Raw genomic sequence first — 19,534 nt, forward strand, 5'->3', positions numbered from 1 at the left:
TTATGGTTTTCATCAGTAATGAAAAAGATCAACAATTTATTTTTGTCTAAAAATGACAGTAACACTATATCTGAATAAATACCAGAAGATAGATAAATAACCTTGTGCTGGGGACACAACTGAACCAAAGAGGTGCGAGCCAGGCTCAGCCATCTTCACTGTAAATTCAGGTCTAACTTTCAGATGGACTCATGCTCTTTGAATTACTTGATTATTCCTTAGAAACACATCATTGAATAATCCGTGTAGATGTTAGACCACAAATACCAGTTGAGGTCCAATTTGATTAGAGTGACTCCTACCAGCCTGTCACTAAACAGGACTGGGTAACGATTGATCTGATCCATCCAATACACTCCAAGATAATCAAAGCTGATTCTCATAAAGACACAGTGATTTGTCTGCCAAGTGACAGGACTGTTAAATCTGGTGTAAATCAGGCTGTTCTGTTCCAAAGCTCAGCATCGGGCTGATTCAAATCTCTCTCAGTGTTAAGAGGGGATATAATGTATCTAATATTTAGATCCCCTTTAGCCACCACCTTCTTCTGCTATTCTTCCTGGTGTCCAAATTTGGGGGAAAAAATTAATGAAATAAATAAAATATACAATACTTTTGAAAAAGAAAAAACAAGAACTTCAATATAGAATCTCATGTTTGAAATGTAATAAATACAGTATAATATGCAGACTATGATGTCTTTTGTTCCATTAATCCTTAAATGCAATAATGATAATAAATTGTGTGTCATCTAATATATTTTCTAGGCATTTAAAGTTTTATGTAACATGCAGACAAAAAAGCTCATAAAAACTTGGGGTTCGACCAAAGTCCGATTGCATTTCTATACTTAATTGTCCATCATTAATTAACTAAATTGTTATTCATTAGTACAATGAGAAGGAACAATATAAATGTGATGATTTAACATATGAAGTTTCACTTTACTTTGCAAGAGTGTTTAGCCACTGGAATTCACTCTTTCCTTAAACCTGCTGCATGAGTATATGCAAGTATGTTTGTCCAATGTAGAATATTGTAGGTGTTATGTTAGACCTTGACACTAGATTGAGAATAGAGAGCGTCTTAGACCAAAGCAAAGCATTTTCTTTCAGTGTCAAAGAAGGCTCCTGTACAGAAACTGAGACAAACATGTACTTTGTAAAAACCTCTTCTTACCAGATGATGCCTCCATAGAAGAGAGAGAAAATGAAGTAGAAGGCAATCGAACCCCACGTCACAAAATGGTTCATCCACGTCCAGAAATGAGTCTCTAAAGCAAGCTATCATTACACACGCGCGCACACACACACACACACACACACACACACACACACACAGGATATAAATCTAGGTGTAAAACACTGTGACAGGGCATGTAGTGCATCAATAAACTACAGCAATCTGCCTCTGTGCTGTACAAAAAAAACAAAAAACAAACAACCCTAAACTGGGCCAAATTACCTTTTCCTGTTAATGGACACTGGCATCATCCTAATACTTCACAACAAACAGTATTTAACAGTATTTCATATTGGGGCTGTGGCAATACAAGTGTGTCACTGTGGACAGAAACGTGGTACACAGCTCTGAGACAACACGCACAGTAACCATCATCTTAAAGCTGCATAAATCTACTTAGTACCCAAACATACTCCAAACTAATATTACACTGCCAATGTATGAGAAAAAATATCATTCATATTGACATCAGAATATAACAAAATATTGTTATTGTTAGGGTTAAACTGCTTTCCAAGTTACTGTACCATCTACAGTTGCTTAACTACTGCATCAAATTCTGCTGTATTAATGCTTATAAAAATGCTGAATTTTGCCAATTCAGTGTTATCTGAAAGGTATAATAAAGTGTTTGATCAAACACAAAGAAACATTTTCAATTCTTTAATTGTCATCCAACTGATAATAACAGTAATGATTGTGTAATACTGTATACTGCATAACTGTTTAATTTTCTGAGACAGTTGTCATTCGTGCCATTGCAACTAACAGTAAAGCTGTTGTTTTGGGAGAACAAAATTGGGTGTAGTTTTACCTTTAATGTGACTGTGATGACCATGACAGTAAAGACCAGCGTTCCAAACGTCCAGTTTCCAAACATCTAGAAAACAGACATACACATGTAAATCTTTACATGCATGGACAAGCAATATAGGTATAAAGCACAAATCTATGACATTTTGTTGGCATTTCATGCAATAAATAATGGATATAAAACACCAGACACAGTTGGTGTATTTGATGTTTACAGATAATGTTGCTAGGACTGTAAAAAATAATAAACCGGTCAAGTAAAACCATAAATCTGGATAAAAGAGTCTGGACAGGTGGGACAAGGTGAGCAGTGCTGAGGTCGAGTTGAGTTGAGCTGAATGGAGACAAAACTTCTACAAGGCATTGACCTCGGTTAACAAGTTGAGTGGTATACCGGTGCAGAAAATGAGACCTTGCCCTCCGACTGTGTACTGTCAGTAGCTTCACCACCGCTCGCTATGAGAATGACTTCATTTATAGGTTGAGCTGTGGGGGGCATTCTTTTGTTTCCAGCCAATTCAGACGTATCCACAGATGCATTCAGAGGAGCAGACATAAATTCTGAACCTTTAAGAGGATTATTATTCAAGTTCTCGATTATCAATATTACAAAAAATATATACAATAAAATATTCTAATAAAATGACTTCACAAATAGCTCCTGGGTAGCAGTTTTATACCGTCTGTGACAGTAATGGTACAAAGAGCAGCCTTACAAAGGAACAGCCTACAACTTCTCAGCGAGGTAACCAGCTCCGTTTTCCTCACTAACGTGCTCACGTTCCCTGTTTGTAGGGCTGCAGCTATCCAATATTTTAAGAATCAAGTATTCTACCGATTTTCCCATTGATTAATCAAGTAAACTAATAAAAAATAATTTTGCATTATTAAACAACAGTACCACATAATGCATAATGAAAATGTCAGGCCTGTTAAACATACGAAGCAATTGGCTTTGTAGATTTGTGCATCTGCAGCATTAACCATTACTACCAAATAACCTATTAATAATGTCTGGAGTAGCCCTATGTGGTGTGGTGGTTAAACTAGCTAACATCAATGTTTACGTTGCAGTAGACACATTGCATTTTGTTATCTTCTTTTTTAAGTGTGAAATGATCCCAAACTTTGGACATTTTCTGTCTTTTACAAACAGTTTTTGGCTCTCCGCCATCGTGTTAACTCAATTCTGAACGTAGTGGCATGTGTCCACAATAACAGTCTGTGTGGAAAAATGACCCCCTGAGCTAAGCAGGCCACATAACGCAGGTGATAGAAACTAAACTAAGCCTCAAGGCTTAGTTTAGTTTAATTTTGCTTCGATCATTTTTTGTAATTGAATTATTCAAGTTACTTGAGTAATCATTTCAGCTCTACCTGTTTGCAATTGATTTAAAATTAAATATTGGCAAATAATAAAATGGACACTTTTACTTTCACTGACAGTGAATCAACTACCATCATCTTGTCGGTCAAGTCAAACCATAAATCTGGATAAAAGATAGAGTCTGGATAGGTGGGACAAGGTGAGCAGTGCAGCTGAGTGGTATTCCGGTGCAGAAAATGAGACCTTGCCCTCTGATTGTGTACTGTCAGTAGCTTCACCACCGCTCGTTATGAGAATGACTTCATTTATAGGTTGTGAGCTAGGGGGGGCATTCTTTGTGTTTCCAGCCAATTCAGGGCCCAGCTGGAATTTAAACACTGAAAACCGACAGTGAGAAGACTAATATGGACACTTTTGCTTTCACTGACAGTCAATCAACTACCATCATCTTGTTGGTCAACTCTCCGTGTTCTATTCAGGTGGTAAGTGAAATTCAACTCCTAGTCTGTAATGTGACACTGTTGCTCTAAAGAGCAGCACACACTTTCATTTTGTAATTTAAATCCGTTTTCTGACTAAATATTGATTTAAAAAAAAAAAAAAAAACACACACACAATGACACAAGCACTGTATAAACCTGGTAAAACTAAGGACTGCGGCAAGCCTAGTCTACGCTTGTCATAACCAAAGTACAAACTGACTCTATTCAAAGATTTCAAACTAATTAAAAATATGTGCATCTGTCAGCCTATGAGACAAATCTTCAATATGTAACTGCACAAGATGAGTTCAAATTTTACGCTTGTGTGCCATGTATTTTTAAGCAATGTTAAATCGTGTGGATTTACATTTTTGGAAAACAGAAAACAGATTACAATTGGAGTTTACAAATACTGCATTCAGGCAAGAGACATGGAATTAAGGAAAGAACACACAATTAACTTCAAGGAAAAATTGAGAAATGGAGGAATCAAAACTAATTACAATTTAACAGAATCATTAGGTTCAATGAACCACTGCATGTTTTATGATTGCTTTAATTTATCTTATTTCAGTGTTTAAAAGGAAAACAAAATCTGCGTTTTGCATTAGAGCTCAGCATACATTATCCTTATAATTGTTGGTAAAGACGATAATCTATTGAGGAATCATCCTCATATTCCTCTCATTAACCCCCCAAGAAGACATGCGTTCAACTATAGAGCAGACTCTTACCAGCTGCCTGTTAGCTCGCAAGATCTGAAGACATGCACAGCGTGAGGGCAGAAGAAAAAGAGAGTAATCACCAAAAGAAAGAAGAAAAAGACAAGCGTGCGAAAGGAGTGAATGCTTTCTGAAATACCAAACTTTAAACAGAGAGAACGCCAGGCAAAGATTAAAGCTGGAAACAGATTTGGTAAAGAACCAGATATGTAGTAGATATGGTAAGAAGAAAAGGTACAGCTACAACAACTTACTCAAGTGAATGACATACATGCTGATATGGTAATAAAGACTGTGTTAAAAAGCTATCAAACAAAATGACAGAACTAGGAAGAGAGAGGTAAGAAAAGAGCAAAAATGTACTAAGGGAGTGACTAAAAGACTAGCAGGCAACCAGCCCTGTCGATAACAGCAGCTCCTCCTAACATATGCACATACACACGCACACACACAAACATACACCTACACCTACACATTCATTCATTACTTCAAGCAATATTTTGTGAAAATGGTTTGGACTGTCTGCTCAGCGGGTTACAGAGTACAAACATACATCATACAGACATACACACAGTCATAGGACACACCTGTCCATTCCCCATAAGTGTTGTGTCTTCTCCCATCAGTATGTAGGATCCGAAAAAGAAGACAAAGGCGTGACAGAAGCCCAAGAGGGTCCAGTACAGGAATGTCCGGAAAGACAACAGAGCATTCTTGCTGATGTCCCTGTTGGATACAAACAATTTTAAGGTAAAAATGGCCCCAAACAGCAGTTTGGTTCATGGTTAATTACTGTAAGAGCCCCTGGATTGTTAGAATGAGCATTATCAAACAACAATTTAATATCTCAACAATCGAAGACAACATTCTGAATAAAGCACTAAAGCAAACTCAAGCACTTTCAATGACCCATATCTATTTTTGCTTGTTCTCAAAAACTTTCAAGACATTTTTTGCCAAATATTCACAAATTTCAAGGATTTAAAGGACCCATAAGAACATGGTAACACTGGTAACATTACATTAAAATTAGCTGTCTTTGCTAAAACAGCAGCAGTTAAAAACGATGATGTTTAATATAGCCTGACATGAAATGAAGTGACTTTTCTGATTTTTGGTAATCAAAATTATGGCAGACATTCAGATTTTTTAAAAACATGAAAACTTACCAAAGCAGCTTCCCACAAACAGTTAACATTGTACACTGACAGATTACATGTTAACTCACCTGTACAGGCCAGGTTTATTCTGCAATACGTGTGGATGGACCAGCTGCTCAAACAGACTGTACACCAGGATGGGAAGCGAGGTGAAGCAGATGTTGTACAGTGTCAGATAAACACTGTCATACAGAGTCTAGGATGGACAGAGACACCATTTCACTTAACAACAATCTATTAGCTTAAATTCTACTCATCTTATATCAAGTAAACCGATGACTGATTTGAGACTGATTATAGACATGTTACAGCTTAAAATGTAACAAAGCCTCCTTCTGTATCTGTACACTGTATACAGTCTAACAGTTTATAAATCTAGATCTAATCTAAATCTAATTAATCACAAGTTCTAAAGCAATGAGGTATAAATGTTTAGAGAGTTTGAATGCAAAATCTAAGACCTACTGTTTAAACGTTACAGCAACTTTTCAAGCATTAAGTAAGTAAGTAAGCATTAAGTAAAAAATCTCATTTGTGAACATTAAAGTTTTACTTGTCGCGCCTTTTGAAACTTATCATTAATATCAAAGTCACACTTGATATCAAACTGCTTCACCCCAAGACAAGTTAAGAAAATTAAGTCAGTGAGAAGCTGTGCAACATTAAAAGAACAAACACATCCACAATGACTTTTGAGAGGGCAGAGAGATGGAGCGATAAAGACACTTACTTGTTGTGAAAACAGACAGAAGAATTGGTATAAAAACTGGGGTGTGATAAAACACACATTCTAGAAAAAAAAAAGTGAAGGAAGAAACATTAAAAACATTGCAGTGACAGGAAGCATGGTCGTGCACAGTCTTGTCAACAGCTGATGTCAAATCTAATTTCCATAATTTAGAATTTCTTCCATACTTGAATGTGTGATCCGGAGATTTCCAAAGAAACAAAACCCAATAATAACTTCTGATATTAAGGTGACTGAGTACATTTAATTTTTATAGCAATTCATAAAAGCTTTGTGATCATATCCAAGTCTTACCTTGTAGAAAAAGTACTGTACAAGTGTAGCTATTCGAATGTAGTAGAAGTGACCGTGGACCAGCAGAAGTTTGGCCAGGAACTTAAACCTGGCAATTGCATAGTCACTGTTTCTCACGGCCTGACGACCCTCCTTCCCCATGATACCTGGAGACACACACACACACACACATGCATACATACACATTTGGAGGACACACTGCATAATTCATTTAACTTAGACTTATTTTGTACATGTGGTGAGTGTTTACCTATGCCCACGTGAGCTTCCTGTATCATACTGACATCATTGGCTCCATCTCCAATAGCTAGTGTGATGGGTTTCTCTGGAGATGTTTTTAAAAGGCGAACCACCTGGAAATAACAAAGCGATAAAAACATTGGGGGATTTATGTAAGTTTTCTGAAGATCCATCACATGAACATACCATGTGCAAACACAATTATACAGAATGCACTTTATGTTTCAGAATAACATCCCAATTTCAGTTTCTGGAAGACATTGTTCAACATCCAAAAACATGAACCTATTCCATTCATCTGTCAACAAGGAAAACATGACATACAGCCCTGACATAATGTTGAGACCATACAAGAAGTAATTTTAAACATAAGGGTAATGTATTTTGGTGTGTGTGTGTAGCAGAGGCCTGGTACCTTTGCTTTCTGCAGTGGGGCCATGCGACAGCACAGCACAGCTGAACAGTTTTTACACACTTCCATAAAGAGCTTCTCGTGTTCCCTCAATGCTAAGGATAGACTGGCTCCATCCACGACTAACCCGTGCTGTATGACATGATCCTCTTTTATCCTGGATAAAAAATGAAGAGAAAGAGTCAGAAAAAGAACCCCAACCACACTCTGTCCAAAAAGTTTTTACAATGAGTTTGCGTTTATAGATTAATCTCTTTGGGCCTTTGAGCTCTGAAAGCCTCAGGTTTTGTTCTGTTTATGCTGTAAGACCCAATTACATACAACAAAACTTTTATCACTATAGCTTGCCCACAGCCTTCATCAAAGTAACCAAAGCATGTAATGGTGCATTATGTAGTTTATGGAGAGAACATTTTTACTCAAAATTGTAATATTTACAATATTAATGATTTAATAATACATATTTAGAAAATTAAATTTTTTCCATAACTGACTGTCTTTGAGGAAAATATGGTCCACCTAACTGTCTGAGGCTAGAAAAGTGGCAGGATCCATCAACATAAACCAAGTAAAGCAGTTTGAAAATCTGTTGTCCCTTGAGATTATTCAGTCACAAAAACAAGATAGTTTGTTTATTTACTTGTTTAGGAATACAAACATTAGTCAAAGAAGCTCTTTCTCTACTGATTTAAATTTCTTCCCCAAAACTACATAGGGTACCTTTAACCAATCAAGTCAGCTTCTTCAGATTTTAATGCTGCTTCCTATTAAATTGCAGCATTTTGAGGCTAATTTAAGAATTAATTAATGTATTCTTTTTAAATAAAAGATGAAAACAGAAGTTGGGGTCCAGAAAGTTTACACTGATACAGACAGCAAGAACAAGACATTAAGAAAACAACTGCTATCCAGCTAAAGCCAAACTCTTAATTCTAGTTAAATCGCTCCAAAGTTTATCAGAATATACAATTATCCAAGATGGATTTTAAGATCTACACTGCGAATACTCTGGAGTCTAAAGTGGAATCCCAAAAGCTCTCACCTCCTGGCCAGTATGCGGAGCTGCTCAGCACACTCGTTATCCGAACGTTGCTGCAAAAGCTCCAAGATGTTCATGGTTCTGTGAAAGTGGCCACAAGACAGACTGACGCTGACTGCTGTCTCATGTTTGTCCCCTGTCAGCACCCATACTTTGATCCCTGCCAGCCGCAGAGCCTCAATGGTCTCCTGGACTTTGTCTTGGAGTCTGGAAGAGAGAATATATAGTGCAATCATATTACTCATGTACTCTGTGTTTAAACCTTTCAACGATTCCTATGTTTAACTACATTAGGGCAAGTCCCAAGTTAACATAAACCTAAAGAAAATGATGTCTTTGGCTTGTCTGTGTGAGGTGATGAATCCAGCTGGCATTTGAGCCTGAAGTTGTAATGCTGTGAGCGTAATGTGGTCAGGCCTTGGAAGCTTGCTGGTAAACAATAGTGTCTATAATTCAATGCAAGTTTTGACAATAACTCCACATTTCTTGAAGCTGATACATTATGGGTAGACAAATAGCTAGTTGCAATTTAAATGCCTCAACAACAACACATGAAACTAAAGGCTCCTGGTGTCTACGGTCGTCTCTGTTATCCATGTCTGATGAGAGGAGGGTGAACTGCCATTGAAATTGTGCAGCACTGACCTTTTTTTGTAAGACTATTTATCCAATTTCTGCCAGTTATTATTTTAAAAGAGATTAATAGACAATGAATATGATCTAATATTCCATGCCTATCAGCATTACGCTATTCATATTAGTCTCAGAACACAGGGAGATTTTAGTCTCGTTTTCCATAATGGAGGAGATCGTCTAATTGTGACCATGTGTGCCTGAGGAGGAATTCATTCCAGATACAGAAACAGAGGAGCAAAGAGAAAAGAGAGAGGCAGCACAGAGCACAGAGATAAACGCTGTGAGAGATGCGAGGGGCTTATGCGAGTAGCAGATGGTGAGCGCTTGCGAACACATATCAACATTCATTTCCAGAGAGGCTCAGTGAGGTGACGTCTCTATCTTCTGCTGACTACACATTGTGTGTTTGGTGGAGATTCCCCTGCCTGTTGTGTTATCTGTTTTTGGCCATTTGTTCTCACCGTTTTAAAATGGCTTAATTTAAACTCATAAAGCTTTAACACTTAGCTACTGTATCATAATCATCTTGAGTTGGCTTATCTAATTCTGTATGTCTCTAGCTTGGAGTAACTGCCATCTTTATATGCATGGTCAAAAAGCTAGATATTCGAGTACACACAATTTCACAAGACAAGTTTACAGCCAAGCTAGTGGCACTGAGGCTATGCCTAGCCACAGCAGTGCTTGAAACTAAATGCTACTATCAACATGCTAATATTCCAACAGTGACAACACTTCCATGCTGATGTTTACCAGATGTTCCCCATTTTAGTTGAGCATAGTTGTTGTTGTTGTTAGTTGTTTTACAGGTTTTATCATGAAGGAAAGTATTGAACAAATGGAAGCTTTGAACTGATAATGACGCTAGATTAAAAGTCAGTGGATGACCAAATTAATTTAGACACTGATCAACCAATAGCTGTCTAGACATTTCGACACAAAAATTGTCAATCTGCTGGTGGTGATGACAGAAAAATTAAGAGATCATCAAAGTTAGCAGGATAATTCTCTGGGGACCACGAATGTCTATCAAATTTCATGACTATCCATCCCATCTGTCACATTTCAGTCTGGACTGAGGTGGCGGACTGAACATACTGTATGTCAGACTGACATTGCCATCCATACATCCTTGATGCTGGAGTGGCTGAAATTACACAGGAGGAAGTAAAGGAAGTAAAATCTGAATCTAGTAGCACATGACATGATAATATTAAAGCTAACCAAGCGAAAATGAAACATATGTTTTATCAAAACATTAACTATATGGATTTTACTCAGTGCAAGGTTAACAAGTGATGAAAACATTTGTGTTACATAATTTTCCATCTTGATGAAGGTTCTCAGTCATCCAGGTCATATTGTGGTATTGTAGGCAACTGGACATGTTTCAGTTTCTTGAAGACGTTTCACCTCTTTTCAGAATGTTTCATGAAACATCTTCAAGAAACTGAAACACGCCCAGTTGCCTACGACATAGCACTAAGAATAATTTTCCATCATACAATATACTGGAATCATCCACACAGGGCAGTTAAAGTGGCTTTCAGATTACAATCAATCACCGATACCATTCAGTAGCTTTAATTTAATGCCAGTAGTCAGCAACTCCTGACTGTGAATCAATTTCTTACTATGTATAAATCACTCAATGCACTGAAAATTGTATATTCAGAACTATATCACAGCTTAGCAAAGATGGTTACTTAACACAGCCAACACCACATCGTGTCACTGCTTTCTGTTTGGAATGTGCTAGTAACCTGAAAAGACTTCTTCTTGACATGAAAGACTTATTAATTATGAACATATGCATGACGCAATGAGAATTGTTTTTCAGGCAGGACAACACCAATATATAATCATTAGTTTCCATACTTGTCCTCAACCCCCGTTGCTCCTAGCAGCTGCAGGTCTCTCTCAATGTAGCTGAAGGCCTCCTGTAGTCTCTCCTCCCTCTGCTGCAGCGCGGTGCGGGCGGCGTTCAGATGCCTGTCCACTTCAATGTACTCCTCAGGGCTGAAGTGGCGACATGCTATCACCAAGGTCCGCAAACCTTTCTACAGTGGGAGGAGGAGGGTGGGAGATGGGTGAAGTAAAAGAAAAGGGAAACCAATGAGAATATAAGAATAAAAATGACACGAAGAGACAACATCGGAAAGAATGCAAGAGAGAAGTGTAGAGAGAAGGAGTAAATGTGAGGAAGTCAAGAAAACGTGGAACGAAAAAGAGAAGGAAAGGGAGACGAATGAAAATGAACAGAATAACAAATCATCAAAGCTTGGCTTTAAATCACCAAACCAGCCTGAGGGGCAGACAACCACAAATCAACCCAGTCCAGAACACTGATTTCTAGGTACTGATGTCCGATGACGTGATGTGGGGGCAGGAAATGTGTGTGTTTATATTTGTGTGTGTGCATGTAGCTGTTGTGGTTAAGAATTTACTGTCTAATGTGAATAGAGAGTGACAGGGCCCACGACATCACTGGGAAATGCCAGACAAATGCACAGAGAGAAACCCAGTTGTGAACACATAATTCAAGAGGCATTTCAGAGGTACATCTTTGAACGTTGCATTACAAGGTCCCGTAAAATATTCTATGAAGTGGAAAGTTTGGTATATTCAGCTTGTTAAATGAGTCTCAAGGGATTTTCTGCTTATCAGCTGTATGGGGCAGAGTCTAACAGTGATATTTTCATATTTACTCAACAGACTCATCACAAGATTAAGTACATTTAATCTAAAAGACCACCAGATGTGCTGTTGATCAAGAGAAGCGAATATCAGCATATCCACCCATTGAATCTATGCCTCATATAGTATTACAGTACAAGCTGCCACACAACACAATAAACAAGCATTTCAACAGACAAAAATTATATAAACTGTATTTCTCACCAAAGCAAACTCATCAACATGCAGTCTCGTCTTTTCTATCTCTCCACCTGTAGCAAAAGGCAAGATGGCCGACTCTGCGCCCTTGGTGAACAGCACATATCCTCCTTTCAAGTAAAGAAGACAACATGGAGGGTTAACATATACCGTCTGTAAATTTAAATAACAAAAATCAATTAAAAGACAACTATCTACTGCCACCCTGTCAAACTACTTCATTATATTTTTATTGCATTTATGCCTTGTTTTCTTAAAAACTCTTCTCCAAAAATGTGCAACTTTAAGGTGAACTTACCTGAGGGAGTCTGCAGTATGACGCTCATTCTCCTGCGGTTGGCATCAAACTCTAATACATGGAGGAGTTTATATCTGACAAAGCAAGGACAACACTCATGTTAACTCACTTTGGACTCACAGACCATCTGTCCTGACCATTTCTTTTACACAGGTGGCTTAAATGCTAGTGGGTACTTGTCATTTAACAGGGGCGCAGGGTTTACCTCTCTGACTTGCCGAAAGTTTTGATCTCCATGGTATCTCCACTGGTACCAAGGAAGGCTACTCCAATCCTGAGGGGAAAAAAGGCAGCAGATAAAACTACATTTCTGAATAATTTAGACCTTCAAAACAGTGGATGAAAAAAAAATGTTTGCACTGTTATGCATTTCAAGAATAAAAAGCACCATTTATAAACATATTAACTTTTTTTGTTTAAGTTTGAGAGGATGGACATGATGAAGTGCTGCAATCTCATGTATCCCTTATACATAATGGAATGTAGGCTATAAGGGAGCTGTCTGATGTGTATTAATCTGTTATTCAGTAGCAGCCTGGTGTCATTTGCATACGATTTGATAAAGGTGAAGTCAGTGGACGGCCGTGCGTAATGGCACTGTGCTATAGCATTGCAGATTTGTAGACACACTTGTCTAGCTGCCTTGAGAGGGCTGCAGGGATTTCATTAACTGAAGGAGAAGCTTTTCATGCAGTATGAACCAGCTGTGCACAAACAATACTGTGAGAATTGCTTGTAAACAACAATTCAAAAACTTTTTTTGAACCCTAACCAGAACACAGCAACAATATATGTAATCTCTATGTTACAGTTAATGTTACAGCACGATTCAAAACCTCAATCAATTCTGTACTTTGAATGCTAAGTGTTATACTAACAAGAGATTACTGAGACTATGGTTCCAACTGTGTTTCCTTTTGGTTTAAATCAACACAGATACACCGTCTGCATCTCAGTGGAGCATGGAGGCACTGGGTCATGGGGGCACCCCCTCATTGCTCTACAGAACTTAATTTAATGGTGTGAAAACTGCACTGGACAAGATCCCTGACATAATGCATCATGAATCCTGAAAAGTTTAAACTGAAAGTTTAGTAAAACAACACAATCCGATAATTTAGGGGGCTATACAGCCACTTTTCAAAACCGTCAATTCTCCATTGTTTTCTTGTTTAACTGGAGGGTGTTTGCTTGCTTTACCAGCTTTAGCTACCTATCAAACTGGTAGAGTAGAATCTGGTCACACAGATCTGCTTACGGGTTTTCTATTACTCCCTGGACATTAAATTGTTGACAGGGTTATATTTCCTTGACATAAAATTGCACAAGTGAGTAAGAAAAGGTGCCACTTTGTTCTTGGCCTGCAGTCCACCCTCCATAAGTATTCAATGTCCTTTTGCAGCTGACACGGTCATAACAGGTAATACAGAAAGGAAAGCAGCCAGGATTCACATTAGTGCAGTGCTCATGACATGGCATAATCATTATGGCCAGCGTATTTTGGTAAACTGTACTTTAAAACCTATAGTAGTCCAACCAGACAAAAGTTTGTTTTCTTGCCTGAGTTGAAACAAACACATAATCAAGCAAAATAGTGACAACACAAGCAATCATGAAAATGCTGTACAGCACTGCAACACACATGACAATAAAGGTCTTCCCATTTTCTTTGTCACCCTAACTTCCTTCTCTAGATTCAAATTTCAGTTCTTGAATTTTGCTACCACTGCTGGATAAAGTGACAACAGATTAAGGTCCCCAATTCTCCCATTTGTCAAACCAATCTATGCCACTCCAACAAAGAAGTGCAGCTACACCCAGATTTAAAGAGTACTGTGGTTGAACTCTAGTACAATACCGTGTTCATAATAGGCCTGTACCATTTTAATTAGGGGTCGATTGCTTTTTTTACATCATACATTTACAATCAAAATAAAATATTTACTGTGAAAATGTAGTCCTGGGCGGTATGACCAAAAATGTATATCACAGTATTTTTCAGCGGTTTCATGGTATATGACGGTATTTTTCTTTTTATGCATAATCAGGTGTTCACAGCATTTTCTACTGGTTAAGAGAGTTATTACTAGCCCCTTTTAGATAGAAAAGGCGGCACATTTGCTGCAGGGTAAAGGCTGCACTCTGCCACCCTGTGTATCTAAAAGGGAGGTTTAATATTCCCTCTTTCCCAAAAAGCTGCCACTGGGGTTGGCATATACATGTGATGTGAAACATGAAGTTGGGCGTGAATAGCGTACATATGCATCGGAAGAAATGTGGCGACATTTGACATTTGCGTGCAGCGGAGCGACTCGCGTTAGCTGCCTCAAGCAACAGACAGCTAACAGGAAGCAGGTCGAATAGGTCTTCAAAATAAGAGCTTTACATTGCATTGGAGTTTAGAACTGGGTTCCTAGCGGGGGGCTTTTAATTTGTAAGTAGCGACCGTTAATAGCTTGCCACTCCAACAACGAGCCAACAGCTAGAGACCGAGGAGACGTGAGTCTCTCCCGGATCGCAGCGGCTTTTCAGTTGCTCATCTTGACATCCGCGGGTGAAGTCATGAACTGCTATGCTATCCATCTTCACCATAACTTAACACCAGAGCACTACTGTTTACCCTCAACATGCCTCGCAATCGTACCATGCCTGTTTAGACGCACATTGAAAAGGGTCCGGGCTAAAACAGTGTCGTGGGGCGCAGCGTAACATTTCGTATGGCATATCATAACGAAAATATACACCAGTATTCAGTGTGAACCAGTATACCACCCAGCACTATCAAAATGTACAAAAAGCAGTGATGGAAAGTAATTACTGACTTCAGACATAGACAGGATAGTGCATCAGAGCCAAAGAATCATTTTCTTAGGTTAATCATTAATCAGCAACTGGACAATGCTGACTTTCGGTCCCAACGAATGCCAGGACACTAATCGGTCTATCCCTAATTTTAGTAGTGATGGTTGTTGGAAAGCAGGAGCACCTCAGCTGCTCCTATGCACTATTTGAAATGTACAGAGGGAGTAATATCTGTTGAAGACACTAATATAACCTCACCTCTTTGCTGCCTCTACTAAAGCTTTCTCATCCGGTGACGAGGCATAGTATTCCATGTGACTGGAGGAGAAACCGTTGGCATGAGAGAATGGGTCTCCTCCCCCAACCAGGCAGTCAGGCTGGTCATAGCTGATCTGAACTGTGTGACACAACGACACCGCCTTGAGAAATAACAATTCATCTCCAATCTGAAGGGAGTGACAACAGGGGGGGATGAGAAAGGAAGAAACACCATCAGTTCTCATTCTTCACCATCATTGTACACATAAATGAGATATGATTTAGAGTCAGATGTTGATATGTATAAAGAGACAACATTGCAAATAATGTATGTGTACTCGTGTTTTGTGCATACTCCAATTACCCACTGTTGATCACATGAATAGCCTGTGGTGAAAAGTCATTGCTGACATCATTTGTCTATATACGAGGGTTGTGCTGGTTTGACAGCAGCAGTGAAAAAAAATGTATATGTATAATATGTAACTGCCAGAAGAAAATGAATGTGATGCACATATATGTGAGTTACCAGGTTAGGCGTGGAACCATCTGGTGCGTCATCAGTCATTCCCTCAGGTACCAGTTTGCCATTTACTTCCCGATACTTGGTTCCGTTAACTGAACACTCCCGGAAGTGCATCTCATTTTCTGTAAGCGTACCTGTCTTATCTGTGAAGACATACTCCACCTATCAAACAGGGACACACATGTTTAGTATTATGTAGTTGCGTACCAAAACAGGTTACGCTGAGTTCAAGTTCTCTTTAATCTCACGACTGTAGAATGAAAATGTATGTGACAAATTTCTACTAAAATACAGATGCTTAAATCACGAGTTATTTCTTTCTGTTTTAACTCATCATATACTCATATTCACATCAATATGATGTACACTAATACAAACTGTCAGACTGAAAAATAAATATATACACGTATATATACATATATACACACACATACATGTACACATACACGTATATATATATATACACGTATATATATATATATATACACACATATATATATATACATATATATATATATACATATATATATATATATATATATATACATATATATATACATATATACATATATATATATATATATATATATATATATATATATATATATATATATATATATATATATATATATATATATATATACATATATATCTGTTTTAACTCATCATATACTCATATTTACATCAATATGATGTACAACATATAAAAAATACATATATACATATTAGGGGAGTCACGATTCTCCAAATCCTCGATTGTATACACAGTGTAGTGTATAGTATAGGCTGCAGTTTGGCTGTGAATAAAGGTGACGGCTCCTCACGATACAGCAAAGCTCCCTGGTACTATTCCCTGACCAGCTTAACACGTGAAAGGGGGTTCGCCCCAAAGGTAAACATAAACTTCGGCCCTGGAGGAAATCATCTCCCCTGTACTTCCTGACCCAGTCCGGGAGCCGAACAGGAATGGTGGAACACTATGCTGTCGTGTATATATTATAGATGGATGGATGGATGGATAGATAGATAGACAGATAGACACACACACACACATACCTGCCCGAGCTCCTCATTAAGGTCAGAGGTGTTGACCTGAGCTTTCTGGTCACTCTCTTCATGATAAAGGTCCAAATCCCAGCCAATGAAAAAGGAGCCGAGGAACTTCTGCATTTCCACAGTAACGTAGAGTGAGATTGGGATGATGAAGTTGTAGAGGACCAGAAATGCCAAGAAGTCTGAGATGAACTTCAAGATCTAAAGAGGGGTGAGAGAAGGGCAAGACACAACAATGATGATGACTCAAGTGAGTGACAAAAACTATACACTGGACCTTTAATCTCAGCCATGTGTCATCTGACATAAAAAAATACAGAAATGCTCATGGAGATGTTGTAATGCACACTGTAACAGTCAAATAATAACTGTATTCAAAGAAATTACATATCTAACATTTGTTAGTATGGGCCGGCTGTAGCTCAGCGGGTAGAGCAGGTCGACTAGTGATCGGAAGGTTGCTGGTTTAAATCCCAGCTCCGGGCAAGGCTGAGCTGCATGTCGAAGTGTCCTTGAGCGAGATACTGAACCCCACATTGCTCAGTAGTGAGAGCCCTGCGATGAGCTGGCGACTTATCCAGGGAGTACCCTGCCCTCGCCCTGAGACAAGGCTGGGATTGGCTCCAGCAGCAACACCCCACGACCCCATGGAAAGGGATAAGTGGTTACGGATAATGACATGACATGACATTGACACTGGGGAGATTTTGTCACATTGTGCAGTTTCCATTGAGCCATTTTATGCAACTCATCTTTTCCGAAAGAATACATTTTCCTAATGCACACTGACGACACACACAGACTGTCAGTGCTTCAGATGATCCTTCTAAATCAAAGTGGTCAGGGTAATTCATTCCCATTAAGCAGTTAATTACTTTATGTGACAGGAATGGAGAGTGAAAGAGGACCACAGGCTGAAAGACAGAGGATGTGGCAAGATTATGACATGTTGAACCTGGAATTGAGCCAACCAATTCACTAAACAAAATAAAGAAATGTGTCTAACATTAACATACTGTATAAATTAAGAAATAGTTTAAATACAGTTCTTTTAAGTGGTTATCCGTTTTGATTTCGAATATTATCATCTGTAGGCTATAAATTCAGTACATTTCTTGGACTATTAAGGACTGGTAGATCATTCCCTGGAGAGAGGAAATAGCTGTGATTCGGAGACAGGCAGTTTCTGGTAGAGGCTTCACACTGCAACAGGACCAGTAGGTTTCAGAAGCACCCGTTATACTAAACTGATAAACACATCCACTAATTTGTTGCTGGCATTCCTCTCACTGTCTTCAGGGAGAAGGAAAGTGAGTGTACAACTGTAATTTTGTTCTCTCCCTCTATTCTAATACATAGTGGCTGCTGTTGTCTCTGACCGATTGGTGTTGGCAGGTAGGCTGATAAGCCGGCAGACTGGCCCAGTGAAAGGCACTTCCTCTCTAATGCCTTGTCACAAAATCTAGAGACACTAAAACTGCCCTACCAGCACCCTTTTAGTACTGTGTATGTATGTACATGTGTATTCAACTGTTGGCTCATTTTTATATCTTCTCTAACTCACTCAATTAATCTATATCAGCATTACAGAGGAAACGTCCATTTATATCTGTCAAGGAAGTGGAAGGAATGTGGACTAAAATGTTATCTCTGGGGCCGATAGCCTGCATTACTTCAAATCAAGACGAATGCATTCTTCTGACGCTTAACGCAATGCTGACTAACCGGACTGCTGTTTCTCTCCTGTTCAGTCTTTCGGTTGTAGAAGGGCTCGTCCCACTCCTCCTCGGCTTGCCAGGCATACTTCAGGATCGTGCTGAGGATGGCCTCGAACAGGAGGATGCCCAGGTAGATGATTAGGAAGGTATTCATGGACCTGATACAGGAAATATCATAATGTCAAATGTTACACTAAGCATATCCATAAAAGGGCAACTATTCAATATTTATACATTACCAAAATTGACAATATTTGTGAGAGACAACACAAAATGCTCACTTCTCTACTGCAGAACGTTTCTGTGACTTGCACTTATAGTTGAGGGCCATCTTGGACTCCATTCCTGTGTAAATAGCCACACCTGCAACGGGACATTTGTTTAAAGGTTAAATGTGAGATGTGAGAGTTTTGGTCTGAGATGCTGATCTCTAGCATGATATGTAGTGGCAGCAAATATTCCAAATTTCATATTTAAAGTATTACACTGGGTGTTGGCGATAATAGACCATTAAAATACTGACTAACTTGAGCAGGAATTCTTGAGAATATGAAAATACTATTATATCCGTTAGGGGTGTCACGATTCTCCAAATCCTTGATTTTTAGACTCGACTTCTATGCAATATAACATCTGACCTTTGTTAGCAATGTACATTCACTACTTCAAATTTCAAACATTTATCAACAACATAATGTAACAAAAATAAAGGCGACGGCTCCTCAAGATACAGCAAAGCCCCCTGGTATTATTTCCCGACCAGCTTAACACATGAAAGGGGGTTCACCCCAAAGGTAAACACAAACTTCTGCCCTGGAGGAAATCATCTCCCCTGTGCTGCCACATTCCGGGTAGCCGAACAGGAATGG

General features: G+C 38.6%; 1 protein-coding gene across 3 annotated transcripts in view; it reads right to left on the minus strand.

Annotated features, from left to right (window-relative positions):
- Positions 1-19,534, minus strand: part of atp11b (ATPase phospholipid transporting 11B (putative)) — a 58,402-nt gene that overhangs the window by 18,976 nt on the left and 19,892 nt on the right. For all 3 annotated transcript variants that reach the window (XR_005077667.1, XM_037114150.1, XM_037114151.1), the window contains exons 10-27: positions 18,947-19,028; positions 18,673-18,823; positions 16,951-17,148; positions 15,898-16,056; positions 15,369-15,556; positions 12,514-12,582; positions 12,309-12,382; positions 12,017-12,120; positions 10,994-11,175; positions 8,483-8,686; positions 7,444-7,597; positions 7,039-7,141; positions 6,789-6,934; positions 6,477-6,536; positions 5,815-5,942; positions 5,174-5,312; positions 2,057-2,122; positions 1,180-1,283 (exon numbers count right to left, since the gene is read on the minus strand). Coding sequence is in view for 2 of the 3 variants with exons in the window: in XM_037114150.1 (XP_036970045.1) it covers positions 1,180-1,283; positions 2,057-2,122; positions 5,174-5,312; positions 5,815-5,942; positions 6,477-6,536; positions 6,789-6,934; positions 7,039-7,141; positions 7,444-7,597; positions 8,483-8,686; positions 10,994-11,175; positions 12,017-12,120; positions 12,309-12,382; positions 12,514-12,582; positions 15,369-15,556; positions 15,898-16,056; positions 16,951-17,148; positions 18,673-18,823; positions 18,947-19,028 (2,311 nt within the window). In the remaining variant the exon portion in view is untranslated. The remainder of the gene's footprint in view (positions 1-1,179; positions 1,284-2,056; positions 2,123-5,173; positions 5,313-5,814; positions 5,943-6,476; positions 6,537-6,788; positions 6,935-7,038; positions 7,142-7,443; positions 7,598-8,482; positions 8,687-10,993; positions 11,176-12,016; positions 12,121-12,308; positions 12,383-12,513; positions 12,583-15,368; positions 15,557-15,897; positions 16,057-16,950; positions 17,149-18,672; positions 18,824-18,946; positions 19,029-19,534) is intronic.

The sequence above is a fragment of the Acanthopagrus latus genome, chromosome 11 (genome assembly GCF_904848185.1).
Source record: "Acanthopagrus latus isolate v.2019 chromosome 11, fAcaLat1.1, whole genome shotgun sequence".
Lineage (NCBI taxonomy): Eukaryota > Metazoa > Chordata > Actinopteri > Spariformes > Sparidae > Acanthopagrus > Acanthopagrus latus.